General features: G+C 32.9%; 1 protein-coding gene across 1 annotated transcript; it reads left to right on the top strand.

Moving 5' to 3' along the window:
* Positions 1-1477: 1477 nt before the first annotated feature.
* Positions 1478-12037, top strand: LOC125496934 (albumin-2-like). Its single transcript, XM_057393585.1, has 2 exons — positions 1478-1612; positions 11052-12037. The coding sequence occupies exon 2, from the start codon at positions 11082-11084 to the stop codon at positions 11772-11774; it is 693 nt and encodes a 230-aa protein (XP_057249568.1). The 5' UTR covers positions 1478-1612; positions 11052-11081; the 3' UTR covers positions 11775-12037.
* Positions 12038-12607: the final 570 nt, after the last annotated feature.

A 12607-nucleotide genomic window follows, 5' to 3' on the forward strand; every position in this document is an offset into this window, starting at 1 on the left:
GTCTGTAGATAATACCATTAATCAATATTTATATTATACAACTTAAAGAGTCATACTCGTATATATGAGTACACCTATCCAGATTAGTATTTTAAGAACAAAATATATTATCCCATACATGATGTGCTCTATCACCATGACTAAGAATTGTTTGTAGAAGGTCAATGGAAATCGTACCATATATCCATTGTTTGACCATCGAGTCTAGATGATCTGACATGGGTTTGGAGAGGTCAGTTGGCCGAGGGGTTTTGGTGTCTATGTGATCCAAAACATTACAAGCATGGACATGACACTCAAACAACTCTACCCAATCCGATTAATGCACCTTTTCACGATCAATGATTTAATGGATGAAATTCTTGGATATTGTGTTGGTTGACACAAAAAGGGTTGGATGGTACTCGGTGGATGAGGGTGAGTTAGAGGGTTGTGGTTGGTCTTCTTTAGTCATGGTGAGAGGTGGGAGAGCCGACGGTTATTGTGTGGCGGAAAGCTAGGGGCACGACCCTATTAGGAAATTTTTTTCTGGAGAGATGATCTATTCTTAAAGATGTGATGACATGCTAAATTTGATGAAAATCCTTGCGTGGAGACATTTTATTGATAAATATTTATATCATACAACCTAAAGATACTCCTATTCGTATTAGAAAACCTATAAGATTAGTATTCTAATAGCAAAAATATCCTACAAAATATTGTATTGCATCAATCATAATGCTAAATCAAATTTTCAATGAGTTCGTTGGAATACTCAATCGGAATCCAACCTTAAAAGTTTGATAAGGTTATGTACTTTAAAAGTTTGTTTAGTCAAATCTCTTGTTATTTTGTTATATTGTATTGTAATAGCAAAATTCTAATTATCAAGTACATTCAAATGTAAAGTATCCCAGTCTAACATATTTACTATCCTAGGGGTTGTAATAACATGAGGTAATGAACGTAGGACTCTAGATATATTAGCGCGTTGAATTGAGGTACTCGAATATCAAGTTGAATACTTCGTTTCAAATTAAATGCAACAAAGAGGTATTATTTGTGAGACATAAAATAATTTTTTGTTGCATTTAATTCGAAATGGGAAAAGTAGAAATTTTCACACATACTCGTTTGGTTTTTTGATAATCTACTCGCTTTAATTTTTCATCTTTTTGTTGAATATCTACTCACTATATGCTTTGTTCTTCAATTGACAAAAGATATACAATAATTTAATCATTTTTGACTCGCACTCTCTTTCTTTAATGCTCTCTATCTCTCCAAAAATTTAATAAAACCCACATTATCTTTCATTTAATAAAATATAGAAACCAAATAAATTTATTTTTTACACACTCTCTACTTTGGCTTAAAGTATACATCTAGATAATAATTCTCCAAAAGACGGAGGGGATGAAAAATAAAACTTATGACGAGTTCGTCGTCAATGCTATTATGTATTCTCCAATAAAATAAGTTGAGCATGAAAACAAAGTACTGTCCCTCTGCCTCTATAAAATGCGAAGGTATTCATGCTCCAATCACATAAGCTCCAAACATAAGCTCCATTCCTCAAATTTCATACACAGAGAAATTTCGACTTAGAGCGACCTGCACTAGTCTCCAGGTAAACAACTAAACACCGCACATAATCTCTTTTCACTTTTTTGTTTGTTGAAATAGTGTAAGTGTATAATTGATTTGAGTTGGTGCAAATGTGGAATGCACGACTACCTGTTAATATTTTGTATGACAAAGTTATATGTATTCTATCATCTCAAAATATCTATATTTTGCAAGTACTTTGTTATATTATCAAAAAATAAAAATAAGAGTAAGGGATAGCCTAGTGATTAGAGCTTCTCTTCCGGTTTCAAGAAATGTTGGGATCAATTTTTACCCTAGGCAACTTGGAATCCCCTTTCCCCCTCCCTCAACTTGTCAATGTTTTTCCTTACTTTATCAAAAAGGTTTCACGAATAAAAGTATGTTCAATGAAACATTTATATTATACTCCCTTCGTTTCCTAAAGATCTTCCTTATTACTGTTCCTACAGATACCAAGGAAGATCCACTTGTGTGGGGTGTGGGGTGGGTAAAATAGGAGAGAGAATGGGGTTATGATATATAAATAAATAATAAGGGGTTAAAGTAGGAGAGAAAAGGAGTAAAATTGAATTAATAATATAATGGTGGACCATATGATAAGGACATGAGAGGGTAAAAAGGGGAAAACAAATTCCAAATAAAGGAATAAAGTAAAAAAGGAAAGATCTTTTGAAAACGCACTTAAACGGAAAGAGGGAAGATCTTTAGGAAATGGAGGGAGTATTATGTTAATCTCACAACTAATTAAAATAGTTCATCTCAAACATCTTTAATTTCACCGTAAATATTATAATAATGATCCAATAGATATAGAGTAATATCTGTACATGCATGAAATGGGGGTTTTCTTAATAATCTCTTAAAAATACTAATTAAGGAGCGAACAAAAATTAGTGGTGAAAGTATTCCACTACATTCACAATATTTAATTTGTACATGTTATTCACTTGACACATGATCATGGCATTAATAGGAATGTCTCATTATATATTAAATCATTGTAAAAAATGGATGGGTTAAAGACGGTTCAGGAGTTCATGATTGTTAGATATGTTCAAATATAAATAGTTCAAAAATTTTATATGAGAAATACTATTATATGTTGATAATTATTGTTTCTTATTCTTATCATAATGAATATTATTAATTTAACTAAAATATTCTATAATAAACCTTTTGGAAAAAAAAAATACTTATCACTTGTTTTTTATTTTTTTCCTCTTTATTGTCTTTGATTTTTTATTTTTGTCCAATTCTATTGTAAACCTGTAACATATTACTTATCTTTCTTCTAATTTCTTATCTTTCTTCTAATTTCGACAAGAACGATTTTGACAAAGACAAAGTAGTAACATACATTTTCTGACTTGAAATAACTTTTAAGTCTGTTTTCTCACTCGTCGTAATTTAATATATATTTCCTAAATTTAGAAATACTTACACCATTAAATGGTATTTCTTATTTCCATTTGACACTTTTATTGTCTTTGGTAATTTATATTTTAGGAAAAACATTATTATATGGGATTTTGATAGATTCAACTCAATCTATACATTTTCAATATCAATTTTTAAAATTTTTACTTATTGATATATAATTAATGATACCATGTTTAAAACCATACATTAGCAAATCGAAAAACATGAAATTATTCAACTATTTTTCAAACAGATGGTGTCTTGCTTACATGTATATAGCTAAATTTACTATTAGTATATGCTCATGAGATACACAAATTTTAGTTGATGTAGTGGAGTTGGAGTTAATGTGAAGATGTTGCAATAAACAAATATAATCATTGTAGTTATAAGAAAAACAAACAACAAGGGATCACAAAATAATACAAAGAAAAGTAAAAATTGTTGAATGTGAATTATTTTTTATGATCTCTTATTATTTTGTGATCCATAACTGTAGTCGGTAAAATCCAATACCCGATTAGTGGGTACCCTGATTTTTTTCGGGGTTAGTTCATGTGAATTGGGTAATCAACTACTTGCCAAAGAAGATAATCAATTTTAATTTGAATATTTCTATGCAGTTTGTTGTAACCTAAGGGAACACTCAAGAAGGGGGGGTTGAATTGAGTGGTGAAATCTAATCAATTTTCGCACAAATCCTTTCACAGCTCAGTGCCAGGCTCTGAGCTGAACACTCGAAAATTGCTAATTTGCGTTTTTGCGAATAATAAACTTAAAGGATATTAGATTTGACACAAGATATAACGTGGTTCAATCTCACCTCTGAGATCTACGTCCACAAGAAACAAAAACTCTTTTATTTCTTTGAATCCTATAATATCAAACTCTTGATACAATACGATTCCCCTCACTACTAACCCTAGTAATGACTCCCAACACTTAACTCTAAGTGTTGACACTCTCAATAATGTAAAAGTTACAGAAAAGAACGATCCTCAAAGATGTGCTTCTTAGTCAAGCAAATAGAGGACAATTACAATTGTGAAATAGTAACTTAAACCTAACAGCTCAGTGCTATGCTCAGTGCCAAGGAAATAGTTTTAGCTTTTTGATTAGACTCGATTTTTTCTCTGAAAACGTGAGATTTAAAAGTGAATTCTGATTCCCTTTTATAGGCTTGGTTAGGACGAAAATCACTTAAAAATATCTTTATCTTTTAATCCTTGATTTAAGGGATAAAACTTTATCTTTTTCTATCTTTTATCTTTTAAACAAACAAAGATAAGTTTTCCATATAGATTTTCTTTTTCAACTTAAAGTATTTTTCCAAATCCTTTTAGAAAAACTGAAAACACGTTTTTATAAAATTCTGTTTTTATAAAAAATCTTTTCTTTGAAAACACGTTTTTATAAAATTCTGTTTTATAAAAATCTTTTCTTTAGAAAACACGTTTTTATCAAAAACCAATTTTTATCAAAATCTTTTTCAAAAACTTGTTTTATTAAAATCTTTTCTAAAACTTGTTTTATCAAAACCGGTTTTTATAAATCTTTATCAAAACTTATTTTTATTAAATCGCAATTTTTAGAAAATCTTTGTCTTTAAAAACTCGTTTTCCTAATCCCTTTTGATTTCTGATTTTAAAAACTTATTATATAGAAATATAATTTTAATATAATTATTTACTTTCTTAACTCAAAGAAGATAATAATTATATTAACTTTATATTTCTATATTGAGCACATTGCATATTACTAAGCATATTACATTTGAATCTAAAGTTACTATTCTAAGAAATTATAAACTCGAACTTCATTCTTGATTCTTCTTTTCTTCAAAGTCTTCGTTTATCAATTTCTTTCTTCTTCATGCATCTGTTGTAACTGTTACATACTTTCATGCTATAACATATTATATTAATTTTCATCATCAAAACATAACATGTGCATAAAACATAACATGTACATGCACAACAAATTCCCCCTTTTTGATGATGACAAACTCATGAATATAATATTGTTAAATAAACATTTGTTCCCCCTTAAAGTATGCATATTGACTTTTGTTCCCCCTCAAACAATGCATGGTTTTATGTACCCTTTTAGAATCTATCCGTACCTCAGATTAATAGCATTCAATTATTCACTTGTCCCTACATGCTCATTTATATTTTATTCACATTATCTCAACCTAGGATATCATCAAGATTCTAGTCAATATTATATGCTTTCTTTTCCCCCTTTTCATTCTCAAAAAGCATCAAAAAGACAAAAAAACACACATATACTCAGAATAGATCCAAAATAATCCAATAGCTCAACCAAGTAGGCTAGGGATGCTGGTGCTACAACCAATACCAATTCACAATCATCAGAAACATCCAAAAAGTTTCCAAAAGCACCAAAATAGTTATAAAAACAACAAGTATACAAAAACTACAAAGCATGAGCATAAGTGGAAAGTAGGACTGGGTAAAACAGAAGGTTATCAAGGTTTGGACATAATCTGGCGATGACGTTGAGCATCTGTTTCATAATGTGACACACTTCTTCCACCTTCTTTAAGCACCCCACACATGCCTCCCTTGGCGTGAACCCCAAAAAGTCCTTTTTTTTTTTTTTTTTTTTTTTTAGTAACTCATCACCCGTAACACATAAATCCATCCTACTTAGCATACCATCACCCACACGACAGGTTACTTCCTTAGAAGTAGGAGTTAACACATCAATAACATGAAATATCTTGGTGAGCCACAGTCCATACGGATAAAGAGATCGGTGATGGACAAGTTTAGGTAATGAAATTTCGTTTACTGTGGAGGATAGAGTTCCGAAATTGAGAAAGTTTAGAAAATTGACAAACTTCATCCTCATACACGGTGTCAAGATTCCTACCCCTGAGATTGAAGTGATTCCAGGAGAAACGTAACAGCAGAATTACCTAACCATTTTGTGGGATAAATTCGACCGGATAAAAACCTTGGAGAACTTGCAGATTTCAAAACTCGTGGTCGTTTAGAGGAGGAAGGAATGTCGGTCTTCGCAGCAGGTGAACCCGCGCCGTTTTCGAGGCGGCGGTGTAGCAGATGTAGTGGCAGCGGAAGGGGTTGAAGTTTTTCGAGTGGATCTTCGAGGGTGTGGTTGTGGTACAGAAGTTTCCGAAATCGGAGGGTGGTTTTGTGGCGGTTTTGTGGGAGGTCGTTTTGAGGCGAGGGTTTTGAATCGGCGTTTGGTGTAAGTGGGTGGTTTTGGGGGAGACGGTGGGAGTGTTGGTGTGGGAGAGGGAGTTAGTGGGTCAACGGTTTTTGTAGAAAACGCCGGCGAGCCACTGTCTTTCGTCCCATGGTGAAGGTTAGGAAGAAGATGAAAGGTGTTTAAGGGTTAGAGTGAGAGTGAAGGGAACCGGGTAGCTAGGGGGTTTTGGATATTTTTGAAATGAGGTAGGAGAGTGGTTTTCGGTTATGGGTTTTTGAGTTGGAGTCCACTTTTCTTTTACGACACATGCCTTGCATAATTTTTCGAAAAAATTTTTATAAAACAATTTTGAAATTCTTTTAGTTTTGTCAAAGCAACATCAATGGAAATTTTCGAAAATGGTATACTTTTGTTGGAATTTTTATGGAATTATTTCTAAGCAACTTAGGTGTCAGTTATCAGGACAGCATCAATAGCCTTTTCAGGAGTCTTGAATTAAATCAAACATCTGACTTAGTGTAGGTATAATCTTTTGAACTCTTAAGTTTGCAAAGGGATCAAATACACACATAAATCAACTAGGCACTAGAAATCAATCCCAAGGCTAATCTAAGCTTTTCAAATCTTTCACGAGCAAGTGGTTTAGTGAAAATATCAGCTATTTGGTCTTCAGTACAAATAAATTCAAGGGCTTACCTTTTTCTACATGATTACTTGTTTGTTTTAGGAACCCATATTTGCTTGGGTCCCTTTTTCTTACGTTGAGCATCTAGTATGTCTTTCCTAACCCAGATTTGAGTAACATGTTTGACATTCTTTGCAATTCGATTTTTCTTTTTGTTGCAGTCGTCAATTAGATGACCATTATTACCACAAAAATTGCAAATTAGATATTCAGGAAGGCCCACGTATTTTCTCTTTCGAAAGTCTCTTTCGAAGGTTCTGGCACTGAGCCTGGCACTGGGTTGCTGGTCAGTATATCCTAATCCAGTTTTGTTCATGTTGTTTGTGGTGCAAGTTAAGTAATTTAGAGCATTCATCCCATTAGTCCATTTTTCGTGCATCTTTCGAGCAATAGAAAGTTGTGATTCCAAAAATTCAACTGAGGTATTTAAATCACTACTTCTTTTTCGGGAAGTCTCTAAGTCTCTTTTAACTTTATCCAACTCTTCTCTTATCTTTGCATCACTAGGCAGCATAGTGGAACAATTTAGATTGTTGTCTTGAGTTCTTAAGATCATTCAACTCGTGATTTAATTTTTCAATTTGTTCCTCAAGACTGATTTTTCAGCTTCGAACTCAGTGACTGGCACTGATTATTTACGAGATTATCAACTAGAGTCTTTTCTTGTTTTAGTGTGTTTATCTCTAAGTCTTTCTCGTCAATCCTTTTCATCAGAGTTTTATTTTCTTTAAGTAATTCCTTGATTCTGTTTCTAATCCAATTTTTAGCCTAGTCAAATTTTTTATTTCCTTTTCATGTAATCAAAATTATCATTCATGTTTTGACAATCATCAATTACGTTTTCAAGCAATATGACAAGCTTACTTTTGGAAAGAAGATGAATTGAAGGTTTTAAAGAAGTTAGACTTACCTCACTGTCTTCTTCCTCTTCAAGAGGGTTCGAACTTTTAGCCATCAAGCATAGATTGCAGTCGTCATGGCTCAGTGCCGTCTTCAGAGTTGTCTGTACAGCATTCAGACATAATTTTGCTTCGTGGCTCTGAGCCTGGCACTGATCTCGTCAGAATCCGAGTCTCCCCAGACTGCTGCGATCATGGCTTTCTTGTACTCCTTCTTAGACTGCTCTCGTTTTTCTCTAGGCTTTTCTTCATCCCACAGAGGGCATTCTTTAATCCTGTGATCATACTCACCACACTTGAAACAACCAGAGTTAGTAGCACTTTTCTTAGGGTTAGAAGTAGTGCCTTTACCTTTGAAGTTTCCACTTCTCCTGAAGTTGTTGCTCCTGTTCTCTTTTAAGAAATTTTGAAACTTTCTAGTTAGAGACGCTACTTCTTCATCACTTTCACTATCATCCGTTTCTACTTCAGTTTTTAAGGCCAACCCTTTATTCTTTGGTTCATTTGATTTAGGATCTAAAACAAGTTCATGGTCATTAAAGAACCAATTAGTTGTTCTAGTGAGAGTTTTGTTAGATCTTTAGCCTCTTGAATAGCAGTGATTTTGGGAAGCCATTTATTAGTCAAACTTCTTAACACTTTTCTAACTAAATCTTCCGAAGAGTAGATTTTTCCTAAGGATCTTAATCATTAGTTATTAGTGAATCTGGTAAACATATCTTTAATAGATTCGTCCTTATTCATTGTGAACAATTCATATTCATGGACTAGTAAATCTATCCTAGACTGTTTTACCTCGTTTGTACCTTCATGTGCCAATTCCAGTGTTCCCATTTCCTTAGCTGTAGTACATGCCGAGATCCTTGAATATTCATCAGGTCCAATTCCAGATTGGAGAATACTCATAGCTTTGTAATTCTTTTCGGCTTTTCCATAGTCAACAGAATTGTACTGATCTTCCTCCTTGTCGATCAGCTTTCCTTCAGCATCTTTGACTTGAATAGGTAGAGGCCAGTCTTTATGATTCTCCAGCATTCAAAACCGAACCTTGAATGTAAATCCTCATCCTAGTCTTCCACCATCCATAGTCTTTCCCGTTGAAAATTGGACACTTGGAATACCTGTCACGATAGTCGTCTTGTGTGTTCATGGTTTCTATTCTCTAGATGTGAGTCTTACGAGAATAGCCTGCTCTGATACCACTTGTTGGAACCCAAGGGAACACTCAAGAAGGGGGGGTTGAATTGAGGGGTGAAATCTAATCATTTTCGCAAAATCCTTTCACAGCTCAGTGCCAGGCTCTGAGCTAACACTCGAAAATTGCTAATTTGCGTTTTTGCGAATAATAAACTTAAAGGATATTAGATTTGACACAAGATATAACGTGGTTCAATCTCACCTCTGAGATCTACGTCCACAAGAAACAAAAACTCTTTTATTTCTTTGAATCCTATAATATCAAACTCTTGATACAATACGATTCCCCTCACTACTAACCCTAGTAATGACTCCCAACACTTAACTCTAAGTGTTGACACTCTCAATAATGTAAAAGTTACAGAAAAGAACGATCCTCAAAGATGTGCTTCTTAGTCAAGCAAATAGAGGACAATTACAATTGTGAAATAGTAACTTAAACCTAACAGCTCAGTGCTATGCTCAGTGCCAAGGAAATAGTTTTCAGCTTTTTGATTAGACTCGATTTTTTCTCTGAAAACGTGAGATTTAAAAGTGAATTCTGATTCCCTTTTATAGGCTTGGTTAGGACGAAAATCACTTAAAAATATCTTTATCTTTTAATCCTTGATTTAAGGGATAAAACTTTATCTTTTTCTATCTTTTATCTTTTAAACAAACAAAGATAAGTTTTCCATATAGATTTTCTTTTTCAACTTAAAGTATTTTTCCAAATCCTTTTAGAAAAACTGAAAACACGTTTTTATAAAATTCTGTTTTTATAAAAAATCTTTTCTTTGAAAACACGTTTTTATAAAAACTTGTTTTATAAAAATCTTTTCTTTAGAAAACACGTTTTTATCAAAAACCAATTTTTATCAAAATCTTTTTCAAAAACTTGTTTTATTAAAATCTTTTCTAAAACTTGTTTTATCAAAACACGGTTTTTATAAATCTTTATCAAAACTTATTTTTATTAAATCGCAATTTTTAGAAAATCTTTGTCTTTAAAAACTCGTTTTCCTAATCCCTTTTGATTTCTGATTTTAAAAACTTATTATATAGAAATATAATTTTAATATAATTATTTACTTTCTTAACTCAAAGAAGATAATAATTATATTAACTTTATATTTCTATATTGAGCACATTGCATATTACTAAGCATATTACATTTGAATCTAAAGTTACTATTCTAAGAAATTATAAACTCGAACTTCATTCTTGATTCTTCTTTTCTTCAAAGTCTTCGTTTATCAATTTCTTTCTTCTTCATGCATCTGTTGTAACTGTTACATACTTTCATGCTATAACATATTATATTAATTTTCATCATCAAAACATAACATGTGCATAAAACATAACATGTACATGCACAACACAGTTTTAAGACAAATATGTAAATATGAGTCTCATTTTAAAGTATATTTCGAGGTGGATCCAATAGTATAGACATTATAATTGAAGTTATAGTCAATTTATATAATACAATAGTCATATGAATTAATTTGTTGAGATCCAAAATATATATGTTTTAGTTACCGAAACTCTAATTCTCCATCTTTATTATTTAAAATTATAATAAAATATATATTATAACATGGTCATCCTACATGACGCTTGGAATACTTTAAAAAATGAGCTGCCACTTTGCCTGTTAGCCTCATGACATCCCTGGTGCAGTTGGGCTTTGGCAGATTAAGGATCGCCTCCACTTTCACTGGGTTTCTTAGTATTTTGACCTAGGAGATGTCCAACGTCAATTCATGGGTAAAGATTTTGAATTTAGTAAGTAAACGTAGAAAACTCCGACAGTAAAGCTTCACTAAAAAAAATCATCATATGTGATCTTGTTAATTATTGTCGACGTATATGTAGAAAATATTATATTATTGTAATTTTTAATTGCATGTACGTATGAAGATGTTAATAGTTGACAATAATGATTCTTGAGCATTAGGATGACGCAACCAGAATTTATATTTGTCAATTTCTAAAACCACTTGATCCGATCCCTTGACATCTCCTCATATGCATAATATTTATGCAAGCAATTTGACATGTCTTTCTAAGAATTTCAGGGGTGGTCATCAATCAAGTAAGCAAGCAAAATGACAGCTGATATTTATGTGACTGCTGCATTCAAATCAACTCACGAAAATCAAGCTTATATATTCATGAAGAATGAGTATATCTTGGAAGACTATGCACCAGGTCAGTTTGGTGACAGAATATTGCGCGGACCCGATCGCATACGCAACGTATTTTCATCACTTAAGGATACTGTATTTGGAGATAAGGGAATCGATTGTGCATTTGCATCTCAAGACGAAGGAGATGCGTACATATTCTCCGGTAACATTTGCGCAAAATGGTTCTATGCTCCAGACTCTCCCAACGACAAGTTCTTGCAAGGGCCAAAGCTAATTGTAGAAATGTTTCCATTCTTGAGCGAGACCGTGTTTGAAAATGGGGTAGATGCTGCATTTGAGTCATCACGTCCATTCGAAGCTTATATTTTCAAGGGAGGTGAATATGCTTGTATCAATTACAGTGATAATAGCCACCTCATTGGTATCGGTCCCATACGTCAAAACTGGCCTTGTTTAAAAAGCACCATCTTTGAGCAGGGATTTGATGGGGCCTTTGCTTCACACATTCCAAATCAGGCATACTTATTCAAAGGAGATTCATATGGACTCATCCAATTTACTCCAGGAAACACAAATGATGATCTACTGTGGTCGGGGCTAATCAAAGACAACTGGAAGAGTTTAGGCAGCATCTTGCCTCGCAAGAATTGAATAATTGTCAAGTGCAAAATAGTTACCAATTACCATGCAATGAAGAACAGATACCTGATTTGCGTTGTATGGTTTGCACTTCCTATGTTTATCTTGTATGGAATAAAACAAGAGGGTGTATTATAGATCGAGTTTGCAGCCATTGAGTTGGTCACGGTCCTCTCTTGTATCACACTTTTCCTTTGTGTCTTTGTATGTCGTTTTTTAAAGCAATCTGTTTGTAACATTATATGTATAATAATGAATGTTTGTTATTATCTTAATATGTCTCCCTCTCTCTATGTGGATGAATTGGAGCCTACCCTTGACACTATAAGCTTACATGCTCGCACAAGGCATTTTTCTTTCTATTCTAAAGAACCTAAGACGTTGTGTCTTTGTGTTTTAAAGAACCCAAGAAATTGGATCCTACCATGCATCTTCTTGGAATAATGTCATTCTTTTTACCACCAAGTTACAACACCTTCTTATTAAATGAAGTTCATATCCAAATAGTAAACGTAAAATTGCCCTCAACACCCTAGATTTCACTTGGGTGCACATAACATACAAACGGCAGTGGCTAGTAACAAAATATCACGAAGTACTGAACTTGGAGGATCGTGCATCATTAATGATACCGGAGATATATTTTTTGGCAGGCGAAGAGAAATCCTTATTATTTTAATATACTTTTTGAAACTATTACTCGCCATTCATGGTTAATCACACACTTACAAGTTTTTTGTTGTTTCTATAATTTTCTCTCCGAATTTTTTTAATTGATTTTCATTATGTTTTATTTTTGAATAATGACATATAATATGATATAGTTTGATAGTTAAGTCTTTAGT

This window comes from Beta vulgaris, chromosome 1 (assembly GCF_026745355.1).
Source record: "Beta vulgaris subsp. vulgaris cultivar EL10 chromosome 1, EL10.2, whole genome shotgun sequence".
Taxonomy (NCBI): Eukaryota; Viridiplantae; Streptophyta; class Magnoliopsida; order Caryophyllales; family Amaranthaceae; genus Beta; species Beta vulgaris.